The sequence below is a fragment of the Myotis myotis genome, unplaced genomic scaffold (genome assembly GCF_014108235.1).
Source record: "Myotis myotis isolate mMyoMyo1 unplaced genomic scaffold, mMyoMyo1.p scaffold_m19_p_5, whole genome shotgun sequence".
Taxonomy (NCBI): Eukaryota; Metazoa; Chordata; class Mammalia; order Chiroptera; family Vespertilionidae; genus Myotis; species Myotis myotis.
The window spans coordinates 79,625,801-79,652,138 of record NW_023416357.1 but is presented as its reverse complement, the minus strand read 5'-3'; the positions used below and the strand labels follow the sequence as shown (position 1 = coordinate 79,652,138).

Genomic DNA, 26,338 nt, shown 5'->3' with positions numbered 1-26,338 from the left:
TACCCTGTTGTGGGTAATAGAAAAGAAGAAGAAAAAAAGAAGTCCACTATTTGGCCTGTCTTCTTTATTCCTCTAAGGTCCCGCTCCCCTCCCCTCAAGATGTGACTAACCAACACAGTTTCTATTGAATTGAAAAACTTAACTCCTCTTTATAATAGCTAATCTGATGATAACAGAATCAAAACAAAACCAAAAAAGTAGAGTGTGTTTCATGGAGAAGTTGTAGATTGAATAAGATAGTAAGGAACACATACCATTCGGCCTCTGAACCCAATTTTTCCAAAATATAAATACCTTAAGTCAATTTTTTTTTTCAAAGGGTCTAATACTTATGATGGGAACAAGGACTGGAGCCTTCTATTGGCCAGGACAATCATTTCTAGGGAAGGTTCGTTGCTGAGGTACCAAAACGAGTATCATGCTGAAGAGTTCTCTTTCTTTACCTGTGCTCGTCCCTGAATAGATAAGCTGTCAAGGCAGAAATTACAAACAACGCTTATTTCTACTATATCCATGAGGCTTTCCCAGTGTCAATGATCTGACATTCAAATGAGTAAGTGCTACTTGAAGGTTTTCCTTCACCCATCATATTCATGGGTTCTCTCTCTCTCTCTCTCTCTCTCTTTTTTTTTTTACTGCCCTGGCCAGGAATCGAACCATGACCTCTTGGTTCATAGGTCAACGTTCAACCACTGAGCCACGCCAGCCGGGCACCATGGGTTCTCTTTTGTCTACATTCTCAAGCATGAAGATGCTAACAAAAGCATTTCTCCTTGGGAAAAGCAAATTATCTATTTCTTGTTCTCCAGTGTTCCTAAATTCTAACTGAAGGATTTCAGTTATGTATCTGGAGGTTTTATGGTTAAGCTGAAGTTGTTACTACATTCATCACAGAAGTAGGATTTCTCTTCAGAAAAACTTCTCTAAATTGAGTAAGAGCGGTGCTACAACAGAAACATCTATACACTTACGGTATTTATGGAATCTGTCCTCTCATGACTTCTCAGATGTTTGAAGAGGCTACAACTCCAAGTGAAACTCATTCCACATTCTTTACATTGAAAGGGTTTCTCACCAGTATGCATTCTCTGATGTTGATTAAGATGTGACTTCAGAGTGAAGCCTCTGCCACATTCATTACATTGATAGGATTTCATGTTAGAATAGGTTTTTTGACGTTGTTTTATGTGAGAACACTGGCCAACATTTTCTCTACATAGATCACATTTACAGGTTTTCTCTGCAGTATGAGTTCTGTAATGCTGAATAAGGTCAGAACTATAATTAAAGGCTTTGCTACATATATCACACTTATAAGGCTGCTCTTGTAACTCAATCTTCTTATCTTCAGTCACTGTTAAATTCCAACTATATGCTTCCTCACAAAGGCCATTTTTTTCTTTTTTTTTACCCATGTGGAGCACCTGATGTTCAATGAGGCTAACATACTGAAAAAAGATTTCTCCACATTCATGACACTGATGGGTTTTCTCTCTAGAATGAAGTCTTAGATGCCCAGCAAGGTGTGAACGCCTCCCAAAACCTTTCCCACACTCATTACATTTAAAGGGTCTCTCCCCACTGTGCACACTCTGATGCTGAACAAGATGGGACCTTACTCTAAATGCTTTCCCACATAAATGACAGGTATAGGGTTTTTCACCAGTGTGGACTCTCTGATGCTGAGTTAGGTGCACACGTTGATTATAGCTTTTCCCACACTCATCACACCTAAATGGTTTCTCTCCAGTGTGTATTCGCTGATGTTGAATAAGATGGGCACTCTGAATAAAGCTTTTTCCACATTCATTACATTTATGTGGTCTCTCTCCTGTGGAGGATTTTTTGTGGACATATGTGACTTGATTGAAATTTATCCTCTTTGAAGAGGGTTGTCCTACTATCTCTTTCATGGGAATTCCCTGCTTTCTATCCAACTTGCCTTCTCCAAAATCTTGAACTTGAGAAACATTTTTTTTGATTCTTCCAGATAGTTCCATGTCTGCTTCTGAAAATTCTGAAATTTTCTTCTGAACATTTAATTTTGTATTCTTACTTCTTTTGTCATTGCCTGAAAAAATAAAGAGGAAATGCAAATGTCATCAGTTATTTTATAGAAGAAAAGGAACTTTCAAAAAAAAAAGAAAATAATCAAATGAAAATATGATGTAATAGGAGTGAAAAAGGGTATACACATATGTACTTGATGCAATTTAGCTCTGGCCAGTGTGGCTCAGTTGGTTAGAGCCTCATCCCATGAATTGAAGGGTCACGGTTTGATTCTGGTCAGAGCACATACCCAGGCTGCAAGTTTGAACCAAATGATGTTTCTTTCTTTCTTTCTGTCTCTCTCTTTCTCTCAAATCAAAAATAAATAAATAAATAAATAAATAAATAAATAAATAAATAAATAAATAAATTTAGTAATATGTAGCGATAGCCATAAAGATGTTTTTGGCCTTTCATCCACTAATCCCACTTCTGGGCATCTATTATGAGAAAAGAATCCTAAATACTGAAAAAGGCATAAGCACAGCTATCAAGACAAAAGTGAAAATTTTAGAAGTCCAACTGGGGAACAATTGAATAAATTATGACATCTCCATACAATAGCAGATTATCAAAAATAACAAATAGGAAGGTCAAGCAACACTAGAAAATGTGTATGTCTAATATTTGTGTCCTATGAGTATAACTATATAAAAATAGGCTATAAGCCAAGCCAGTGTGGCTCAGTGGTTGACTGTTGACCTATGAACCAGGAGGTCAGTTTGATTCCCAGCCAGGGCACATGCCTGGTTTGTGGGCTCAATCCCCAGTGCAGGAGGCAGCCAATCAATGATTCTCTCTCATCATTGATGTTTCTATCTCTTCCTCTCCCTTTCTCTCTGAAATCAATAAAAAATATATTTAAAAATAAAAATAGGCTTATGAAAAAGGATAGAAGGAAATCCACTATACAGTAATAATGCTATTAGTTAGGATGGTGAAATTATGTGTGATTTTTTTTCTCCCAATTTTTTTCCTCCAAACTTCCTATTATTTTAAAATAAAATTAAGTAAAATAACTAAATTGGAAAAAGTTGGAAAAGGGGAAGAAGCAAGCAAGAGAGTCCAATTCCTCATTTACTAGACTAGAAAGTGAATAGATACTGTCTAAAATTGATTAATAAGGCAATAGCAGGATTATTTAAAACTAGAAGCCAGGTGCACGAAATTTGTGTATGGGTACAGTCCTTAGTCCTGGCCGGCAACTGAAGCGTGAGCCTCTGATATGGAAGGGCAGGTCCCAGATGACCTCTGGACCCTGGGCAGCACCTGGACTCTTGGGACCCTGTGTGCCCCCTCTGCCTGAGTCACAGCACCCGAGTCCCCACGTGGAGATGCGGTGAGCATGGCTGGACGCCACGGGCTGGGTCGCCACATTGGCCTCTGGGCCACTCAGCGGCACTGCACAGAGCTGGGCAGGCAGTGTGCTCTCTCCCAGCCAGCCTCGCAGACTGGCTCCTGCACGAACCTACGGGGAGCCCAACCAGCCTCTGTGGTCCTGGCAGCTGTGGCCCGGCTCACCAGAAGAAGCTGTGCAGGTGTGGGGTGGGCTCCTCACAGGCACCCAGCACCTGAGCGCAGGGCCTTCCCCAGCATGTGAGCCCTGACATCCCAGGGGAGGGTAGCAGGGGGAGTGAGAGCGAGCTTGGCGGACACCCCGCATTCTCGCCACACCTCCATCCCCGCCGCCACTCGCACCCCTAGGTATCCAGCGAGAGGTCACAGAGCATCGCCGATGCCCACCATGTTCCGTGCTGCCCCGTGGTGGTCGCACATGCCATAGCAAGTGGTCAAACTCCTGGTCAAATGACCGCCCAAGGGGACAATTTGTATATTAGACTTTTATTATATAGGACTAGTGACCTGGTGTATGGATTTGTGCGCATTGAAAGGAAATTAATTAGAAGGTGGCTGGCAGGGCAGGACAGGGCGAGACAGGAAGGACACGCCGTGGAGCCAACCTCCTGTGGTCCCTCCCCAGCCGGCTGCACCTGGGGCAGTGCCGTGGCTCAAAGGGCATCTGCAGAGTGAGCGGGATCCCTCCGGCAGGTGCGGTCCCTTGGCCTGGCCTGTGGGGATCCGGCCGAAACCAGCTCTCCGACATCCCCTGAGGGGTCCCAGATTGCGAGAGGGAGGTTCTTGGGTGACACACCCCAGAATTGGGCTTCCTCCTCTCTGGTTCTGGGGTGCGTCACCTGAGAACCACCACTGCCAAGTCATTGCAGCTTGACACTCCTGCATTGAGCATCTGCCCCCTCGTGGTCCGTGTGCATTATAGCTACCAGTCATACGGTCGCTTAGCCTTTTACATATGCAGATATGGAATTACTGGAAGAAAATAGAGCTACAAGCAAGTACCTCTGGAGAAAGGGAAGTTGGGACAGAGGAGAGGGCATAGGGTCTTGCCTACTGATTTGACAATTAAAGTAGCCTATGTAATAAAAGGCTAATATGCAACTAGACCAAATGGCGGAACAACTGAACAACCAGTTCCTATGATGTGCGCTGACCACCAGGGGGCTCGCATGGAACATGGCGGGCGTCGGCAACAGGCAGCAGAGCGCAGAACATGGCAGGTGTCGGCCGCGGTGGGATGGTAGAGCAGGTAAGCAGGGGCACCAGACCAAGGTGGGGTGCAGTTGCTGTCATCGGGGTGAGCCTCTGGTGGTTACTGAAAATTCTTTGCTCCCGCATGCTATGGTCCCACCCAGTGCTTGCACCCGCTGCCAGCGCCTGGCACTGGTCCCGATCGCTTGGCATTGTCAGCGGGTGTGAACGGCAGCTGCTGGCCCCAATCGCCCCTGAGGGCTTCTCCACCTTCCCCTGCTCCTGAGAGATGATCGGGGCAGCAGATGCCGCTCACACCTGCTGATGGTGCCAACCGCGCTCACACCTGCTGCTGGCGCCCGCTCCAATCATTCCATGCCATCAGCGGTGCAAACGGGGCCGGTGCCATTAGCACGTGGGAGCAGTGGTGGTGGGAGCAGGGCTGCTGGCAGACAGGGGAGCAGGGCTGCGACAGGAGGGACCAGGAGGGGGCCTGGAGGATGAGCTGAGATCCACCCCTGTGCCCACCACAGCCTTGCAGCCCACAGTTCCTTTCAAGGTGCACGAATTCGTGCACTGGGCCCCTAGTCTATATAATAAAAGCTCAGTGACCATTATGGTGGAAAAACAAGAACGACCGGTCACCATGACACCACTGACCACCAGGGGGCAGATGCTCAATGCAGGAGCTGCCCCCTGGTGGTCAGTGCATTCCCATAGCTGGAGCACTGCTCAGCCAGAAGCCGGGCTCACGGCTGGCGAGAACAGTGGCAGTGGCGGGAGCCTCACCCGCCTCTGAGACAGTGCTAAGGAGCAGTGAGCCAAGTGGTAAGGAGCAAGCAGGCAGCCGGTTAGGAGCGAGGGGTTCCAGATCGTGAGAGGACGCAGGCCGGGCTGAGAGACCGCCCCCCCGCCCCCCACACGAATTTTGTGCATCAGGCCTCTAGTAAATAATAGACTATAATCTTTGCTCCTTCCTACTGCTCCCTTATCCACAACTCATCTGTTCTAAGCTAATAAAAACATTTTTGCCTCCATTTATTCTCCAATATAAACTCTTCACACATACATCTTTGGGATTTCTCTCTGAAGTGACGCTTCAGGTGCTCAATCAGATGAGAGTGCCGACCAAAGTTTTTCCCACATTCGGTACATCCGTAGGGTTTCTCTCCGCTGTGCACACTGTGATGCTGGACAAGGTGGGAACTCACACGAAAGGCTTTCCCGCACACCTGACATTTATAGGGTTTCTCACCAGTGTGGACTCGCTGATGTTGAGTAAGGTGCACACGCTGATTATAGCTTTTCCCACATTCACCACACTTAAATGGCTTTTCTCCAGTGTGGATTCGCCGATGTTGAATGAAGTTTGAGGCTTGAAGGAAAAATTTACCACAATCGTTACATTTGTGACCTCTCTCAGCATTTGTGTTTTGCTTACAATTAATGTCTGTGATGGCACCAAGATCTCTTTTCTGGGAAGGGTTCTGCCTTGACTTCCCCACACTGGGGTTTACCTGCCACCCTTCTACCATGCTGCGAAGGTCATTAACTTCTCCAAATTCTTGACTTTGGGCAACACTTCTTTCAGTGATTCCTGATGTCATCCAGTGCGATTTGGCTTCATCAGAAATCTGTTTTACTATGAGTTCCATATTGTCATTCTTTGACTTGCAATCTGAAATAATGGAAGAAAAGTGGAAAATTTAGCTACTTCCTACAGTAGAATAAATAAAATGACTAAGGGATATAGAATAATTATACAAATCCAACATGAGCACATGACCATGTAAACTGGTATAACATTTTTCAAAAGGAATCTGGCATTATCTATGTATTTCATCTAAAGTCTACCAGTGTGCTTGTTATATAGTGGTTCTTCTAAAAGAATTCATTCAAGCCCAGCTGGTGTGTCAGTGGTTGAGCATCAACCTATGAACCAGGAGGTCATGGTTTGATTCCTGGTCAGAGCACATGCCCGGGTTGTGGGCTTGATCCCCAGTTGGGGCATGCAGGAGGCAACTGATCAATGATTCTCTCTCATCATTGATGTTTCTACCTCTCTCTCCCTTTCTCTCTGACATAAATAAAAATATTTTTAATAATAAACAAAAGAATTAATTCAAAAGAAGCTAAAAGCTGTAAGCTCCAAAATGTTTGCCATAGTACTAAAGTTTTTATAATTGCTCCAGGCAGCAAAATCAAATATTAGTTTCCAAGATCATAACATAGTTAGAAATACTGGCAAAGTCTTATTTGGGATGCAAAATTCAAGAAGGGATATGACAAAGAAACAACAAAAAGGAAGAAAAACAAATATCTTTTTTTTAAAAAAAGGGGGAGGGAGGATACAACATGTAAAATGTAGATGCCAACAGGGAAAACATCATAAAATAGGTACCAGTGATTTGAGAATTGTAACAGGGTCAACAACTAGCCACCCATGAGCTAGAAAGAAAAGAATGAATGCCATTGAGATATTGTAATAATAATTACTACCATATTTATTCGGCAAAGTCTGAGATGCTTTCACAAATGAGAATTATTCAGCTAAGAATTAGTCAATCTGTCAAGGAATAGACTACAATAATTACTACAAACCTGTTAAAATCCAAACCTGTTAGTTTTAAGCTCTTTCATTTTTTTTTTAAATATATTTTACTGATTTTTTACAGAGAGGAAGGGAGAGAGATAGAGAGCCAGAAACATCGATGAGAGAGAAACATCGATCAGCTGCCTCCTGCACATCCCCCACCGGGGATGTGCCCGCAACCCAGGTACATGCCCTCGACCGGAATCGAACCAGGGACCCCTCAGTCCGCAGGCCGACGCTCTATCCACTGAGCCAAACCGGTTTCGGCTAAGTTCTTTCATTTTAAAGCAGATAGTATTTGCAAATATTATTCTCTAAGCACTTCAGTCATACCCTTATTATGAAGGAAATAATTAAAATAAGCTAAGGGGGGGGGGAAGGTTGATTTATTCTTTCACAGGAAAAAAAATAAGCCACATTATAGCATTTAAAACACACATGCTTTCATAAGATGCACTAGAAATATTCTTTGCAAGATAACAACATTAATATGTCCTAATCCATGCAGACAAAATAAGTCTTACCCATGGAGGTAATACTCTCATAATTCTCCTTCCTGTCATCCCTATAGAGAGACTTCTCGGACTGGTCCACATGTTCCCATTCCTCCAGGATAAAGGAAACAGCCACATCCGCCACATCTTCAATTTTCACCAACTTCTGAAACACGAGATCTTCACTAAATTCCCATTCCCTATGTTCCAATTTGGATGAGGGAAAGAACTGCAAGTATTAAGGAAAGAAATAGGAGGTGGGACTATGCTTCAAAGAGGATGGGGAGTATTGGGTAGAATGGAAAAAGGATTGAAGTATAAACCCAAGGTGGGCCTGGTCTCTAAAGAGACAGAACTCCTGATAAAGATTCAGGATTAAGACAGCTATGTCTCCAAGAACAGACATGGAAATAGACATGCAGGCACAGGGACGCCAGCTCACCTGGGACCCAGCTGAGAGAAGTGAGGCTGTCAGCTCCTGGCTGTCCTCCAGGGGAAGGGAAGAAACTTGGAGAGCAGGAAGGGATGAGGGGGGACAAAGAGAGGTGTTAGTGAGAATATCTTTGCCCAGCTCTGACTGCCACCATATTCCACTTTTGGTCAAGAATCTACAGTGGTGCCTTGCCACACCAAGACCAAATTCTTCTGCGTGGCTCTTAAGATCTTCGCCATTTCCGGCCTCTCCCACGCCTACCCTATATTCACCCTTCCACCTGAAAACACTAGACTCCCTGCTCAGGCTACTCCCTGCTGCTGACTTCAGATTGTACCATTCTGCTCTGCCAAGACTGAACCTCATCATTTCAAAGGATAACCAACGTCTCACAGCTTCAGATCTCAAGCACTTCCTAGAGCCCAGGGCTTCTCACGCTTTAATGAGCAAACAAATCACCTGGGGTCTAAGCATAGAGCAGATTCTGGCTTAGTAGGTTTGGGCTCCACATTTTGCATTTCTAACAAGCTTCCAAGTGATGATGTTGCTGCTGCTCCTTGAACTACACTTTATGATTAGCAAGGCATTAGTCCACATGCTCTCCCTTCGAGGAATTACTATGGTTGGTTTATAATCAATAGTTAGTATATATTATTAAGCCTACTCTGTGTGTTATAATAGGCAGATAAAACAGTCCTTGCCTTCCAAAACTTCAGTAACAGGGAGTGTAGACATGTAAGCCTTACTTACTTCCAGAATAGGGTCAATTACCAATTCTATACTTGAAGTTCACCATTAGGAATGCCGAGTAGAGTGGAAGGCGAAAGCTTCAGGAAAGCCTGTCCACAGGACATAGGGGTGGAGTGGGGTGAGGGTCAGGGTGCTTTGCAGGTGGAGTGAATAACATGTGCAATGCCTGGAGGGTCTGATATCCAGATGCTGGTGACAATTTGACCCTCTGCTGTCACCTCTGCTTATTTTTTTTAAAATATATTTTATTGATTTTTACAGAGAGGAAGGGAGAGGGATAGAGAGTTAGAAACATCGATGAGAGAGAAACATCAATCAGCTGCCTCCTGCACGTCCCCTACTGGGGATGTGCCCGCAACCAAGGTACATGCCCTTGACCGGAATTGAACCTGGGACCCTTGAGTCCGCAGGCCGACGCTCTATCCACTGAGCCAAACCAGTTAGGGCGCCTCTACTTATTTTTGTCAAGATTCATGGTGCATCCAGATCTCAATCTATGTGAGCCCCACCTTAAACAAATAACCTGACAGTTTAGACCTTGCTATGGTTTCCTCAGTCCTGGAGATGTCTGTGTATATGTAGCTTGCTTGTCTCTGAGGACTATAAAGTAATGAGCAATGACACAAACAGGAGGTAATGATTATTGATGAAAGACAAAAACAGAGTCTGAAACCAGGAGTATGGCTAAAGAGTCAAAAGAGGAGACTTGAAATAAAGGGATGAATGTAGTCTATACTTGAACAGTAATTGTGAGTACAGACTACATTCCAATTATAACTGGAATTATTATAGTAATTCCATTCTAAATAATTCCACTTATTTTTTGAGGTTCCTGCGAAACCCATTGCTTCTTTAACTTTTAAGTAAATCATTTTGCCTCTCTCAAGCCCAAATTAGTCCCAGCCTTCAGTGCTATCAAAGGCATAAGGAATGCAGGCTCCCCCAGTGTATAAAAAAAATTAAAAACACAGTAATTTTGTTGGAATAAAGAAAGGGCTAGGGTCTGGCTAACAGGGCAGAGAAGAGAAGCAGCACCTAGGAACAGAAGAAAAGAGTAGCATGATGTGATGACACTCTGCAAGTAGTGGGAAGATGACATGATTTAAGGAGGACAGGATTCTGTCCTTGGGAGGGCCTGGTGGTTAAAGCAAAGGCAGGATAGCTCAGAATGGGGTAAAAGTGTAGAATTAGAGGGTTAAAATATGAACTGTCACTTAATAGCTTTGTGACCTTGAACAAATTACTTAACCTTTTTAGGCCTTAGCTTCTTAATTTCTAACATGAGGATAACAGCAGTACCTACTCATTCCACTGAGTACTAGGCCTGTTACACAATTTTGGGTTTCCATGTTGAACAGTTTTAACTATTTTTAAAGACTGTAATTATATGACTTTTATTCCTTTAGAGATCTTCTGAAGAACAGAAAGAAAATTCATTTTATGTTTTAAAAAATATAATAAAACTCATTCTATCTTGTAATTTCTATAATGGATCCACTGGATCCTTTTATAAATTTAGAAAACATTTTGGGATCTGACTAATCTTATTTTTCCTTTATCATGAAACATTTTTCTATTTCATCAAACCAGGAATGATTTCATTCTTACTAATCACTATTCATTAATTACTTCCAATGAGAGCATAGAAGACTAAAATAATAAGAAATGAGAGAATAAAGAAAATATTTAGCATCATGCAACAGTGAAAAACATCATCATTATTCACTATTTCCAAAGTATTAAAATACATTACATAGAGTTTTGCAACATCTTCCAGAAGGTATAAGACTGTTGACATCTACTTCTAACTTTCATTGAGCGTAGTTGAGAATTTGGAAGTTTTTATTTTCTACCCATACTGGCAAGGAGAAATAGACATTTCACAATTATTAGATGAATGAGATGATAAATTGTGACAGAAAACAGCGTGCTCTCTAATGATAATGATAAAACTGAAAATATAAGGGAAATCTTAGAATGAGTCTACAAATGATATCCTAGATGAACTTTCTCAAACTCAAGAATCAATAATAAACAATACATTTTTAATTTCATAAAAAGAATATGATCCATCTTATCCAGTGAGTCATTCAACAGAAAGGATTTCATCATGCAATATTTTACAACAAGATTCTGGACTATCCTATTTTGTTAAAAAGACAGTTTTTGATTTTGCTAAATAGACAGTACTGTGTGACAGTACTCTTTTGTTTTTTTATGATGTTTTAATTATCAAAATGCACTTGATACAAAGAAGTGTAATTCTTATTAAATCTTCTTTAAAAATTATTATCATCGCTCAGTCGATGTGGCTCAGTGTTTGAGTGATGACCTATGAACTAGGAAGCCATGATTTTATTTCTAGTCAGGGCACTTGTCTGGGTTGTTGTTGGCTTGATCCCCAATGGGGGGCATGTAAGAGATTAATGATTCTCTCTCATCATTGATGTTTCTATCTTTCTCTCCCTCTCCCTTCCTCTCTGAAATCAATAAAAAAATATTTTTTAAATTATTTTTATCCTTTGATTCTTCTATTACTATGCATAAAATTACTTAAATATAAAAAAGATAAAGGATCCATTGGCCCCAGATGGTAAGTGAAGATTATTTTTCCTGGTACATTGAAGGTTAAATGAATTCCTACAAGTAAAGCTTAGAACAGGTCCTGACACATAGTAAACTATGTGTCATAATAGCTGCTGCTGCTGTGCTTTTATTATTATTACCACAGTGAAAGGAAAGCTGGAAAAGATTAGAGACATAGAACATGTCAAGTGAAAGGCCTGACCACTAAGGGGAATCCTAGAAGAAAGCCTGGGGCCAAACAGGAAATACAAGTTCACAATTTCCAATCCATGATTCTGAAATCCCAAAGCTCTACATACCAAAGGTGGTCTTTTTTTTTCATGAAGTTAGGCATTGAACTAATTTGACAACAAAACCTAACCAGAACATATGCAAAGCTAATCAAAGCTTTTATTTAATCCACTGTTGTATATATACATACATTTCACTGATGAAATATGAATGTGTGTGATTATGGGGTACCATGTCAAATCCTGTTGGTAGTGTAATACATGGTATGTAAATCACATTATCTTACTAAATCTGAAAAATTCTGAATTCTAAAATATATTTGATGGCAAGAGTTTCTGGTTAGAGATTACGACTTGTGGACATATATCATCATAAATAAGATAAGCTGTTCACTTTTCTTCTTTAATATATCTAATACAGGTTAATAAGGGAAGTAAAGAAAGAGAAAACAAATGCTCTAAAGGTCATGGTGAAGCACTGCTTGAAGTAAGAATGAAAGCAAAATTCAAAATAAAGAATTTAAAAAAATGAAAGCAATTAGGAATTAGAAACTTTTTTTTTTTACTTAAGCATTAAGATAACAAAATCTATGAAGTAGATTTGTAAATCTCTTAACAGTACCTATAAAGTTCTCATCATCTGCATTATAGCTTTTGAATACAACTGTGGTACAGTTCCTAGCCATCCTATAAGCTGACCTGTCTTTTTTTAAAAAATATTTTTATTGATTTCTGAGAGGAAGGCAGATGAAGAGATAGAAACAGCAATGATGAGAGAGAATCATCAATTGGCTGTCTCCTGCAGCCCCACATTGGGGATCAAGCCCACGACCTGGCATGTGCCCCAACCGGGAATCAATCCATGACCTCCTGGTTCATTAGTCAATGCTCAACTACTGAGCCATGCCAGCTGGGCAACCTGACCTCTCTTAATACCAGGGACTCAATTCTAGGTCCCCATACCATGCCAACCTCCAAATCCTACTGATTGCAGAAGCTCCCTAGGTCTCTCTCTTATAGACACTACATACCCACATGGCCAGGGCGCCCACTCTCTGGCCACATCTGTTCCACCAAATCATATAGATCCTCACCATTTTCCTCCAGATGAGGCTTCTGTGGCTCTTGTTCAGGCTGGGGGTCCAGAGACAGAAGCTGGTGATGGAGGGACTCCTGCATAGCTCCTGATGGCACCATCTTCTGAGAAAGGACTTCTGGACATGCCACAATCTAACAACCACAACCACACCAATCAGTACCTTAATGAGAAGGCTATTAAAGAATCCAGTAAATTCACATTATTCTTTCATTTGTTCATATACTAAATATTTAATGTGCAAGGTCTATAATGAGTCAGGCACTGATTATACATGGTTTATATCTAGTTGAAGAAGACCTCCATTAAACACTTCAATACATAAATAAATATTAGTACATAATTACAGACTGTTATATGTTAGAAAGGAGGAGGAAGTACCATGAGACAGATCAGATGAGATCTACTTTATTTTTTAAGATATGTTTTTATTGACTTGAGAGAGGAAGGGAGAGGGAGAAGAGATAGAAACATTGATGAATTGGCTGCCTCCTGCACGACCCCTACTGGGGATTGAGCCCACAACCAGGGCATGTGCCCTGACAGAGAATCAAACCAGTGACCTCTTGGTTCAGGGGCTGACCCTCAACCAGTGAGCCACACCAGCTGGGCATGAGATCTACTTTAGATAGGGTAGCCATCAAAGGCTTTTCTGAGGAAGTGTCACTTAAGTAAACACTTAAAGGATGAAAGAAGCCAGCCAGGAGAAAGGTAAGAAGTGTTGCAAGCAGAGAGAACAATATAAACAAAGACTCTCAGACAGAAAGAGGGTATCTTAGGAAGGCCAATGTGGGTCAAGTTTAGTAAAGAGGGAGAGAGGCGAGAAAGGAGTTTGGAAAGGTCAATTATAGGACTCAGGAAGTGACACGTGGTTCTCCCGCAGACCAACACCAAGACTTAAGCTAGTTCATGTCCAGGGTGCAACAGACCTCAATCTTTCTGTTCTTGGCACTTGCTCAACCTTAGGGTACACACAATTACTCTGCCACAACCAGTCTCCAGAATCTGTCTCAGCAGCAACTTAACAGGTAATAAGATCCTGCACTGAGATAGAATCACCATCCCCTTTCTCCCTCCCTTATGGTTTCAAAACACTTTTGATTTTAACCCTACTAGTACTGGCAAAATGTGGCACAAGAGTTACATTAAAAGGCAGTTGCAAAACAGCTGTGGCAAATATTCTGTGTGAAAGTTTGTGTCCTGGTTGACCCACTCAGAACAGAGTTAAGATGATGCCAAGTATGTCAAAGGGCACCATGGGCAGCAAAGAACCAAAACAGCCCTTGATGTCCGGAAACTCGGGCATAGAAACTGAAAAGGAGAAGGATAAAGCCTGGGGAAAGGTCTGCAGAGACAAGAACTACCTGGAGATAAAGTTGAGGAAAAATGTCAGGGATACAGGAGACAGACAGAGAGAAAGGCAAACAAAGTACGCTGTGGACGCCCGTGGGAAATACCCTATCTGGGCCTCAATTCCTGACTACCACTAAGGAATTATTTTTCTCTGTATCCCTTCAAAGATGGGCTGCATATCACACCGAAAGGGGCAAATGTACAATATATGCTGTAAATCCTGTATTTAAAAATGCTTTTTGTTTTAAATTACACTTTTGAATATTTATTATTAAAAAGATAAGACATAGTTTGTCCATTTATGTCCTAAATTAGTTTTTTTAAAATATATTTTTATTGATTTCAGAGAGGAAGAGAGAGATAGAAACATCAATGATGAGAGAGAGTCAGATAGGCTACCTCCTGCATGCCCCACACTGGGGATCATGCCCACAACCCTGGCATGTGCCCTGACCAGGGATCAACCACTGAGGCACACCAGCTGGGCCCAAATTAGGTTTTAAAAAGAATTAACTAGATGTCAACAGGAACCTTTATGCCCTGAAAGAAGCAATAGAAAGGTTCAAACATTCCCATCTGTACAACAATCATTCAGGAGAGCTACAGGGTCTGGCTTCAGGTCAACAGTGGCTCTCTCTGCGGCCCACTTGCCTCGTGGGGTGAGCTAAGCCAGCTGAAGGGCCTGAGGATATTCTAGGATGTTGAAGTACCCCTTACCCAGAGGTAAAGAATAATGAGTTGAGCCCGACTGGTTTGGCTCAGTGGAGAGAGCGCCGGCCTGCGGACTGAAGGGTCCCAGGTTCGATCCCTGGGCATGTACCTTGGTTGCGGGCCCATCCCCAGTAGGGGGTGTGCAGGAGGCAGCTGATCAGTGTTTTTCTCTCATCAATGTTTCTAACTCCTTATCCCTCTCCCTTCCTCACTGTAAAAAATCAATAAAATATATATTTTTAAAAAAAGAATAATGAGTTGGTACCTTACAATGAAGTGCCATTTCTCTGGAAAATGAGGGAAATTCTCTAACTAGTTTCAACCTCTGGTAGACCTATAATCTTTTGTTTCTTTGCTATAAAAAGAGAATTAAAGTTTAAGAGAGTGTGAGTCTAGCAACCAGAGGAAGGTAAAAGGTCAGGTTATAAATGAGTTAGAAAGTACAAGATGTTAACAACATAAAGATATTGATTCTCCCTAGATTAATATATTATTTCATGCAATCCCAACAAAAATACCAACAGGAATTGGGGGGGTACTAAAAACTAAATAAATAATTCTAAAGATCATAAGGAAAATGATAAAATATTAAAACATAATTTGGAAGAAGGAAGGGTAGCCCTATCATATACCAAAGCATTTCATAGAGCTCAAATAATTAAAATACTAACACATGAACACACAGTGACATCAGTAAAATAAAATAAAGAGACCACAAAAGGACCCAAATACATGCAGAAATTTGGTATGTAATATAGAGGCATTTTAATCAGAAAGAGAGAAGGTGGATTACAAGTTGCTGGGGCAACCTGGTAGATATCTGGGGAAAAATAAAGTTGTAACCATACCAAACACCCTAAACCAAAATGAATTCCAGATGTAAAAGTGTAAAAAATTTAAAAGTCTAAAGAAAAATTTAGGTCATTAGGCGGCCCGGCCCGGCCCCGGCCAGTGAGCCGGACCCACCGCTGGATGCGCAGCGCCGCCGCACGAGCCACGGCCGAGCTCCCAGGTGCTGAGACGGACCTCGTTCTCAGTGCTGCCGATCGTTATGTTTTCACACCATACATATACCCAGCCACGTGGCCAGAGGACAACTTCTTCCGACAGACTCTTAGCCTCCTGATTGTGACAAACCTTGGGGCTTATATCCTTTATTTTGTCTTTGCAACACTCAGCTATTGTTTTATCTTTGATCATTCTTTAATGAAACATCCACAATTTCTGAAGAACCAAGTCTATCGAGAGATCATGTTCACTGTCCAGGCCCTGCCGTGGATGAGCATTCCCACTGTCGCGCTGTTCCTGCTGGAGCTCAGGGGTCACAGCAAGCTGTATGATGACGTGGGAGGCTTTCCAAGCAGTGAGTGAATAGCACGGCCAGCCCACGCTGATGTTTCTACAGAGCCTAACCTGCCTCTTCCTTCTTTTAAAATAATTGGAAAGCCCTGGCCGGTTTGGCTCAGTGGATAGAGCATTAGCCTATGGACTGAAGGGTCCCGGGTTCAATTCCGGTCAAGGGCACATTCCCGGGTTGTGGGCTCGATCTCCAGCAGAGGGTGTGCAGGAGGCAGCCAATCAATGATCCTCTCTCATCATTGATGTTTCTCTCTCTCTCTCCCTCTCCCTTCCTCTCTGAAATCAATAAAAATATAAAATAATTTAAAAAAAAAAAGAAAAATTTATGACAAAACTATGAGAAAAATTTCTTATAATACTGTAGTTGAGAAGGCCTTTCTAAGTATAGCACAAAACCCTAAAACAACGTAAAAGATCTAAGCTGATTGCATAAAAATTAAAACACCCTGCAAAGCAAAAATCTCCATAAGCAAAGACAAACAACAATGTGGAAAAGTAACACTTGCAATTCAATGACAGATACAGTCCTTAATAATACAAACAGATAATTTACAATAAAAGGGCATATGCATAGCCCTTTAAAATATGCACTGTGGTCAAACTAACCCATTAGAGAAATGCATTAAAATTGCACAGAACTGGAATATGTATCTTTCATATCGGCAATAATCAAAAAAGTTGGATAACATTGGGTTATCAGACTACAGGAAAAAAATTTCTCTCATACATTGCTGTTGGGAATATAAATTAGTATAATCTCTATGTAGGGCAATCTATCAATAGCTGTCAAAATTACAAATGCATATGGCTTCTGAGCCAACAAATGGACTTAGCATTCATTCTATAATTAATGATGTATGTAAAGATATTCATGCAGCAAAGTTGTTTGTAGTAAAAATTCAGAAACAATCTAAAGGAACAACTTAAATGGCCCTCAATAGTCCAATTATGGTATATCCATACAATGGAATATAACACAGCTTCAGAGTGAGGTCGCTCTATTGCACTGACATGAAACAAACCAAGCTATAAGAAAAAAGCAGAATCCCAGCAACAATACAGAGCAGGTAACTATTAAGGAACCAGCTCTGGATAGTTGACCTCTCCAAATCACTTTTAAGTGCGATAGAGATGCCGTATAGCCTCAGAGGCCAACCCCAGAACACTGCCACCCAGAGGCTGAGCCACAAACTGACTCTTTGCTAAACGCAAAATAAGGCAGTCTGGGAAACAAATACGGCCTGCTTTAAAATAAGGACTGTGGCTTACAACACAGGAACAGTGTATCGCAGGGAAACTCAACACTCTCCTGAATACCTGACAGGACTAAAGGCGAGCCACACTGAAGAATAGAAGAACCAAAGGACCTTCACTACTGCAATTTTTTTTTTTTTCACCTTTTAACTAAGAAACCAATTTTTTTTCCTTTTTTTTTCTTCTTTTTTTTCCTTTTTTCTTCTTTTTCTTTCTTTCTTCTTCTTTTTCCATCACCTGATTTTACCCTTTAAATTACTACCTTCTTATTTTTAACCAGTATTATTAGTGCTACCATTTTACCATTTTTTAAAGTGCCATTTTATTTTCTCTTTATTTTATTTTGGGATTAGTGTTCTCCATTCTATTTTCATCGTTATATTATTGGTTGTTTCTAGTTTGCATCCATCTCCAGGGAGCTGTTGCTGGAATTTGTTGGGATTAGTGGCAGTTCTATAGGAGTATTCTCCTCATATAGAAAGTCTCTTCCCCTCTTCCACTTCATTCTCTCTTTTCGCTCTTTTTTTTCTTTTCTTTTCTCGCTTTTATTTTCCCCCCTCCTTTTTCCCAATTTCATTTTTGCACTCCTTTTTTTGGTCCCTACTTTTCTTTTCTTTTTTCTCTTTTATCTTCCTTCTTCCTTATCCTCTAATTCTCTTAATTCGGGCGGTCACCTTTATTTGGGGTTATTAATATCGTCAATATATTTGTGTTTAGTGCCTGGTACGTGGTGCCTTGTTGTGTTGTATTTTGTGCCTTTAAATCAACGCAGCAGATCCAAGCAACAGCAGCCTCCTGAGCACCACACCCTCTGCTGAGGAACAGCAGCTGTACGTGAAACCTCCCCCCACCAGCCAGAAGAGCCACCACAGCTGTGAACAGCACCCACCAAAGGAGCTGCTGCCAACTGAAGAGCAGCTGCTACCGCAACCGCCCGAAGAGCAACCACAGACCAAGGAGTCACTGCCACCCAGGGAGCAGCCACTGAACGACTCAACATCTAGATACGTCAGTGAGATCAAACATGGGTAGACAAAGAAACCCCCAAAGGAGAGAAGGAGGACTCTCCAGAAAAGCAGCTAAGTAATACAGAGGCATGCAACATGACAGAAAAAGAATTCAGAATAAGGGTCCTAGAGTGCATAAACCGGATGGAGGAAAAAATCGACAACCTCTGCAAGAAGCAAGAAGAAACGGATGAAAAAATCAATAACATATGGAAGAAGCTAGAAGAAACAGATGAAAAAATCAACAACTTAAGTAAGACCCAAGAAGAAATGAAGAGTGATATAGCTGCAATGAAAACCACCATTGAAAGTATCAACAGTAAAAAAAAAAAAAAAAAAAGTATCAACAGTAGACTAGGAGAAGCGGAGGACCAAATTAGTGAATTAGAAGACAGGGAAGCAAAACACACCCAAAATGTACTGCAATTGGAGAAAAAAAATTAAAAGACAGGAGGAGAGCCTAAGGGAGCTTTGGGACAACATGAAACGAAACAACATACGAATAATAGGGGTACCAGAACAACAGAAAGATGAACAAGGATTAGAAAACCTATTCGAAGAAATAATATCAGAAAACTTCCCTGAGGTGGGGAAGAAAAAAGTCACACAAGCCCAGAGAGTCGCAAACAAGGTGAACCCGAAAAGACCCACACCAAGACACATCATAATTACCATGGCAAATGTTCAGGACAAAGAGAGAATCTTACAGGCTGCAAGAGAGAGACGGAAAGTTACATACAAGGGATCTCCCATTAGATTATCAAATGATTTCTCAACAGAAACACATCAGGCCAGAAAAGAATGGACGGAGATTTACAAAGTGATGCAAAGCAAAAGACTGAATCCAAGAATACTCTATCCAGCAAGGCTATCATTCAAACTTCAAGGGGAAATAAGAAGCTTCACAGACAAAAAAAGGCTAAGGGAGTTTATCACCACCAAGCCAGCATTGCAAGGAATGCTAAAGGGACTGGTATAAAAAGAAAAAATAAAAAGCTCAGAAAGAAAACAGCCACACAAAAAAAGAAATGGCTACAAATAAGTACCTTTCAATAATAATTTTAAATGTAAACGGACTAAATGCTCCAAACAAAAGACATCGAGTGGTTGAATGGATAAGAAAACATGACCCATACATCTGCTGTCTACAAGAAACCCACCTCATTAGAAGGGACTCACACAGACTGAAAGTGAAAGGATGGAAAAATATCTTTCAGGCAAATGGAAAGGAAAAGAAAGCTGGGGTAGCAATACTTATATCGGACAAAATAGACCTCAAAGTGAAGGCCATAACAAGAGATAAGGAAGGCCACTTCATAATACTAAAGGGATCAATACAACAAGAAGATATAACCCTGGTAAACATATATGCACCCAATGCAGGAGCACCCAAATTCATAAAAAAAACTCCTGGAAGATATCAAAGGAGAGATTGACAACAATACAATCATAGTAGGGGACTTTAATACACCACTGACAGCACTGGATAAGCCCTCTAGACAAACAATCAGCAAAGATACAGCAATCCTAAATGACTCACTAGATCACATGGACTTAATAGACATCTTCAGAACACTTCACCCCAAAGCCAGGGAATATACATTCTACTCAAATGCTCATAAGACATATTCAAAAATAGACCATATATTGGGTCACAAGCAAAGTATCCCCAAATTCAAGAAGATTGAAATCATAAAAAGCATCTTCGCAGACCACAATGGCATAATATTAGAAATAAACTACAATAAAAACAACCCAAAATACTCAAACACCTGGAAGCTGAATAGCATGCTATTAAATATTGATTGGGTTACCAATGAGATCAAAGAAGAAATTAAAAACATCCTGGAAACTAATGACAATGAAAACACAACAATCCAAAACCTATGGGACACAATGAAAGCAGTCCTGAGAGGGAAGTTTATAGCTCTACAGGCCTATCTCAAAAAACAAGAAAAAATGGTAGTAAATCATCTAACTCTACAACTCAAAGAATTAGAAAGAGAGCAACAAGAAAACCCCAGAGTGAGCAGAAGGAAGGAGATAATAAAGATTACAGCAGAAATAAATGACATAGAGACCAAAAAAAAAAAAATACAGAAAATCAATGAAACCAAGAGCTGGTTCTTTGAAAGGATAAACAAGATTGACAAACCTCTAGCCAGACTCACCAAGAAGCAAAGAGAGAGGACCCAAATAAACAAAATCAGAAACGATAGAGGTGAAATAACAACAGACCCCACAGAAATACAAATGATTGTTAAAAAATACTATGGACAGCTCTACTCCAACAAACTAGACAACATAGAGGAAATGGACAAATTCCTAGGAAAATACAAGATTCCAAAACTCAATCAGGAAGAATCTAAAAATCTCAACAGGCCAATAACTATGGAAGAAATTGAAGCAGTCATCAAAAAGCTTCCAGCAAACAAAAGCCCAGGACCAGACGGCTTCACAGGGGAGTTTTACCAAACATTCAAGGAAGAACTAAAATCTATCCTCCTCAGACTACTACAAAAAATTCAAGAGGAAGGAACACTTCCAAGCTCATTCTATGAAGCCAGCATCACCCTAATACCAAAACCAGGTAAAGACAACACAATGAAAGAGAATTACAGGCCAATATCCCTCATGAACATAGATGCCAAAATCCTCAACAAAATCTTAGCAAATCGGATCCAGCAGTACATCAGAAAGATCATACACCATGAGCAAGTAGGATTTATCCCAGGGATGCAAGGATGGTACAATATCCGCAAATCAATAAACGTGATACATCACATAAACAAATTGAAAGAAAAAAACCACATGGTCATATCAATTGATGCAGAAAAAGCATTTGACAAAATTCAACACCCATTTTTGATAAAAACTCTCAGTAAGGCGGGAGTAGAAGGATCATACCTCAACATAATAAAAGCCATATATGACAGGCCCACAGCCAGTATCATACTCAATGGACAAAAACTAACACCATTTCCCCTAAGAACAGGAACAAGACAGGGATGCCCCCTCTCACCACTCCTGTTCAACATAGTACTGGAAGTGTTAGCCATTGCAATTAGGCAAGAAGAAGAAATAAGCCGAAACCGGTTTGGCTCAGTGGATAGAGCGTCGGCCTGCAGACTGAGGGGTCCCAGGTTCGATTCCGGTCAAGGGCATGTACCTGGGTTGCGGGCACATCCCCAGTGGGAGATGTGCAGGAGGCGGCTGATCGATGTTTCTCTCCCATCGATGTTTCTAACTCTCTATCTCTCTCCCTTCCTCTCTGTAAAAAATCAATAAAATATATATTTAAAAAAAAAAAAAAAAAAGAAGAAGAAGAAATAAAAGGCATCCAAATTGGAAAAGAGGAAGTAAAACTGTCCTTATTTGCAGATGACATGATATTATACATACAAAACCCTAGAGACTCCATCAAAAAGCTACTAGACTTAATACATGAATTTGGCAATGTAGCAGGATACAAAATTAACCCCAAGAAATCTGAGGCATTTCTATAAACCAATAGTGAACTTTCAGAAAGAGAGATTATAAAAACAACCCCGTTTACCATCGCACCAAAAAAATTAAGCTACCTAGGAAGAAATTTAACTAAAGAGGTAAAAGACCTCTACTCAGAAAACTACAGGACGTTGAAAAAAGATATAGAGGAAGATATAAACAGATGGAAGAACATACCGTGTTCATGGATTGGTAGAATCAACATCATTAAAATGTCCATACTACCCAAAGCAATCTATAAATTCAACGCACTTCCCATTAAAATACCAATGGCATACTTCAGAGATCTAGAACGAACTCTCCAAAAATTCATCTGGAATAAAAAAAGACCCCGAATAGCTGCAGCAATCCTGAAAAAGACCAAAGTAGGTGGGATCTCAATACCAGATATCAAGATGTATTACAAAGCCACTGTTCTCAAAACTGCCTGGTACTGGCACAAGAATAGGCATATAGATCAATGGAATAGAATAGAGAGCCCAGAAATCGGCCCAAACCAATATGCTCAATTAATATTTGACAAAGGAGGCAAGAACATACAATGGAGCCAAGATAGTCTCTTCAATAAATGGTGTTGGGAAAATTGGACGGATATATGCAAGAAAATGAAACTAGACCACCAACTTACACCATACACAAAAATAAACTCAAAATGGATAAAGGACTTAAATGTACGACAGGAAACCATAAAAATTCTAGAAGAATCCAAAGGCAACAAAATCTCAGACATATGCTGAAGCAATTTCTTCACTGATACAGCTCCTAGGGCACTTGAAACTAAAGAGAAAATGAACAAATGGGACTACATCAAAATAAAAAGCTTCTGCACAGCAAAAGAAACCATCAACAAAACAATGAGAAAACCCACTCCGTGGGAAAATATATTTGCCAATGTCATATCTGATAAGGGCCTAATCTCCAAAATTTATAGGGAACTCATACAACTTAACAAAAGGAAGATAAACAATCCAATCAAAAAATGGGCAAAGGACCTAAATAGACACCTTTCAAAAGAGGACATTCAGAAAGCCAAGAGACATATGAAAACATGCTCAAAGTCACTAATCATCCGAGAGATGCAAATCAAAACAACAATGAGGTACCATCTCACACCTGTCAGACTGGCTATCATCAACAAATCAACAAACGACAAGTGCTGGAGAGGATGTGGAGAAAAAGGAACACTTGTGCACTGCTGGTGGGAATGCAGACTGGTGCAGCCACTATGGAAGACAGTATGGAGTTTCCTCAAAAAACTAAAAATGGAACTCCCATTTGACCCTGTGATCCCACTTCTAGGAATATATCCCAAGAAACCAGAAACACCAATCAGAAAGGATATATGCACCCATATGTTCATAGCAGCACAATTCACCATAGCTAAGATCTGGAAACAGCCTAAGTGTCCATCAGTAGATGAATGGATTAGAAAACCGTGGTACATCTACACGATGGAATACTATGCTGCTCTTAAAAGGAAGGAACTCTTACCATTTGCAACAGCATGGATGGAACTGGAGAGCATTATGCTAAGTGAAATAAGCCAGTCAATGAAGGAAAAATACCACATGATCTCACTCATTCATGGATAATAGAGACCATTATAAACTTTTGAACAATAATAGATACAGAGGCAGAGCTGCCTCAAACAGATTGTCAAACTGCAGCGGGAAGGTCGGGGAGGGTTGGGGGGCAGGAGTTAGGGGGGTAAGAGACTAACCAAAGGACTTGTATGCATGCATATAAGCATAACCAATGGACATAAGACACTGGGGGATAGGGGAGGCTAGGGGACTGTCTAGGGCGGGGGGGAAAAATGGACACATATGTAACACCCTTTGTAATACTTTAAGCAATAAAAAAATAAAATAAAAAAAAAGAAGAAAAAAAAGGAAAAAAACAAGAGGCAGAAATACACAGTGATTTTAAAACATCTGAGTTTTAAATATGTCATATACATGTATGTTCATATATTTAGAATATAGTATACCTCCGTAAGGATATGCATGTATCATATAAATGGTTGCCTCTGGTGAGGAGAATTAGGCATCTGAGGAACTAGGGGTGAGATGGAAACTTCCTTTTATTGCAACCTTAAGTACCTTTTGAATTTTGTATCATGTCACTCAAAAAATATAGTAATTTTAAAACTAAATTAAATCGCAGATTGTCTTCTCCAGGTTAGCACACTGGATACTGCTTCTCTTTGCTGGAGTGGCAGGAAATCTCCACAGTGTACCTAATCCCAGGAGAACAAAAGAATATAAATGAAGCACCAGAGTGCTAAGGATCTCACCCCTGCTCAGCAGCTCAACTCTCTTCCTGCCCTTCCTCATTGCTCTAATGCAGCCGTGGGCAAAATCCGGCCCGTTTGAAATGAATAAAACTAAAAAAAAAAGACCGTACCCGTTTATGTAATGATGTTTACTTTGAATTTATATTAGTTCACACAAACACTCCATCCATGCTTTTGTTCCGGCCCTCAGGTCCAGTTTAAGAACCCATTGTGGCCCTCGAGTCAAAAAGTTTACCCACCCCTGTCTAATGTCTCCTCTTCCACTCACCTGTTGTCTGCGTTCCTCTAGTTCCCTCTGTATATTTTCTACCACAGCCACAGCCTCTTCTCCATTTTCCGGGTGATGTTCTCTCACCCAGGTCTGGAACTCTTCAGGAAGGATGGTCAGGAACTGCTCCAGCACCAGCAGCTCCAGGATCTGCTCCTTGGTGTGCAGCTCAGGCCTCAGCCACTCACAGCAGAGCACCCGGAGCTGGCTGAGTGCCTCCCGGGGGCCTGATGCCTCATGGTACTGGAAGTGCTTGAAGCGCTGGTAAAAAGTTTCAAACACTGGCGGACCGTACTCCTGCATCCAGGTGCAGTCTTCTTCTTCCACCTTCACTATTAGAAGGTCTTCTTGCTCTTGTGAAGTCTCAGCTGGAGGGTCCAAGTCTATGACTTCCCCAGATTCTGTCATTATCATTCCAAACTCAGAAGGATGTCTCTCCCCTTTAGCTGTTTTACACTGATCAAATATGTTTTCCTCTTTAGGATCTTCTGCAGGACACGTTCATTATTATGCAACCTACTGATATATTGGAAATTATTATTAGCAAAGAGGTGACATAGAGGTTATTTATACTAAAGATGACCATTCAACAGAGTAATTCATTTAAAATATGAACAAGTCAGCTTAACGTATTTCCAACATTTAAAATAATGTAAATGAGAGCCATAAAAAACCCGACATCAGCCCCAACCAACATAATTTTACTGGTGAAGAATATTAATAGGACAAGACTTACTAACTAGTCCAGTCGCAGTCGCTCCTTCTCTCTACCTTTAAGTCAAACTTAAGTCAGAACAGGGGTCAAAAACATTACAGTGATCAAAACTGGTCCTGTCTTTCAAGCCAGAAGGGCCTGACAGACCAATGGGAGACTGCATTGGTCCCGAAGAGAAACAGGATAATAAGGGCAGATTTGGACCTGGATTTCTCGGAATCGACCCTGACCCCGTACACACGGGAGACCGGCCCGGTCAAGGTTAGGGATAGGGCTCCCGTCTGGATACAATGCCCATTCCCTTTCCTCAAGACTCCAGCCTCGGGGAGCTCTCCTGGACGACCGAGCTCCCGCAATCAAGGCTGGAGAGATGGGTGTCTTTTCACAAACGGAGAGAAAACCGAAGGCGACACTTCGCACCACTTCCTCGCCGGAAGTAAGCAAGTCCAAGCTTTCTCTGTCCAACGGGCTTGAGCCATAAATCCAACCCCCGAGAGCACTTCCGAGTCCGCTCTAGGAAACCCGGAGGTCCTCGCCTCGCAGCGGGTGGAAAGTGCCCGCCGCACGCCCCACCCAGAGGGGCTGTGGGCCAATCGGTGGGGAAATGGGGCGGTGGCCTAGGAGCCAGTCACGCCCACGGAACCTCAGGAGGCGTGAAGAAAATAGCCATACTCTTTCCCCATCCAACCCCAAAACAATTTATTTTTTAAAAATATTTTTATTGGGGGTAGGGGAGGCCAGGGGGTTGTCAAGGGCGGGGGGGGGGGGGGGAAGGACACATATGTAATACCCTTTGTAAATCTTTAAGCAATAAACAAAAAATAAAAATAAAAAAAAATATTTTTAGAGAAGAAGGGAGAGGGAGAGAGAGAGAGACATCAATGAGGAGAGAGTATCACTCATCGGCTGCCTCCTGCACACCCCAACTGGGGATCGAGTCCTCAACCCGAGCATGTGCCCCCGACTGGAATCCAACCGGGACCTTCCAATCTGCAGTCCAAAGCTCTATCCACTGAGCCAAACCAGCAGGGCAACCCCAAAGCAATTTAAACAGCTCGGGCTCCTCCTCTTTCCTCGGAGTGCAGGCAGG

At 41.4% G+C, this 26,338-nt stretch overlaps 1 protein-coding gene across 5 annotated transcripts; it reads right to left on the bottom strand.

Moving 5' to 3' along the window:
- Positions 1-596: 596 nt before the first annotated feature.
- ZKSCAN5 (zinc finger with KRAB and SCAN domains 5) lies at positions 597-25,783 on the bottom strand. Of its 5 annotated transcripts, none has more exons than XM_036309888.1 (7): positions 25,270-25,783; positions 24,534-25,052; positions 12,777-12,912; positions 8,126-8,190; positions 7,714-7,849; positions 5,666-6,274; positions 597-2,071 (listed from the first exon to the last, which is right to left on the bottom strand). In XM_036309888.1, the coding sequence occupies exons 2-7, from the start codon at positions 24,945-24,947 to the stop codon at positions 960-962; spliced, it is 2,472 nt and encodes an 823-aa protein (XP_036165781.1). In that variant the 5' UTR covers positions 24,948-25,052; positions 25,270-25,783; the 3' UTR covers positions 597-959. The 5 variants fall into 5 exon arrangements, with proteins under 5 accessions (XP_036165781.1, XP_036165783.1, XP_036165782.1 ...); XM_036309890.1 differs by having other exon boundaries at positions 5,852-6,274; XM_036309889.1 differs by having other exon boundaries at positions 7,714-7,846.
- Between the last annotated feature and the right edge of the window lie 555 nt (positions 25,784-26,338).

Excerpts from the sequence above, each read along its gene's own strand:
- ZKSCAN5 (XM_036309888.1), bottom strand. The coding sequence starts at position 24,947 with ATGATAATGACAGAATCTGGGGAAGTCATAGACTTGGACCCTCCAGCT. Across the intron at positions 12,913-24,533 it reads TAGAGGAACGCAGACAACAG|ATTGTGGCATGTCCAGAAGT; the intron begins GTGAGTGGAAGA and ends TGTGGTTGTTAG. Across the intron at positions 7,850-8,125 it reads TTCTCTCAGCTGGGTCCCAG|AAGTTGGTGAAAATTGAAGA; the intron begins GTGAGCTGGCGT and ends CTCGTGTTTCAG.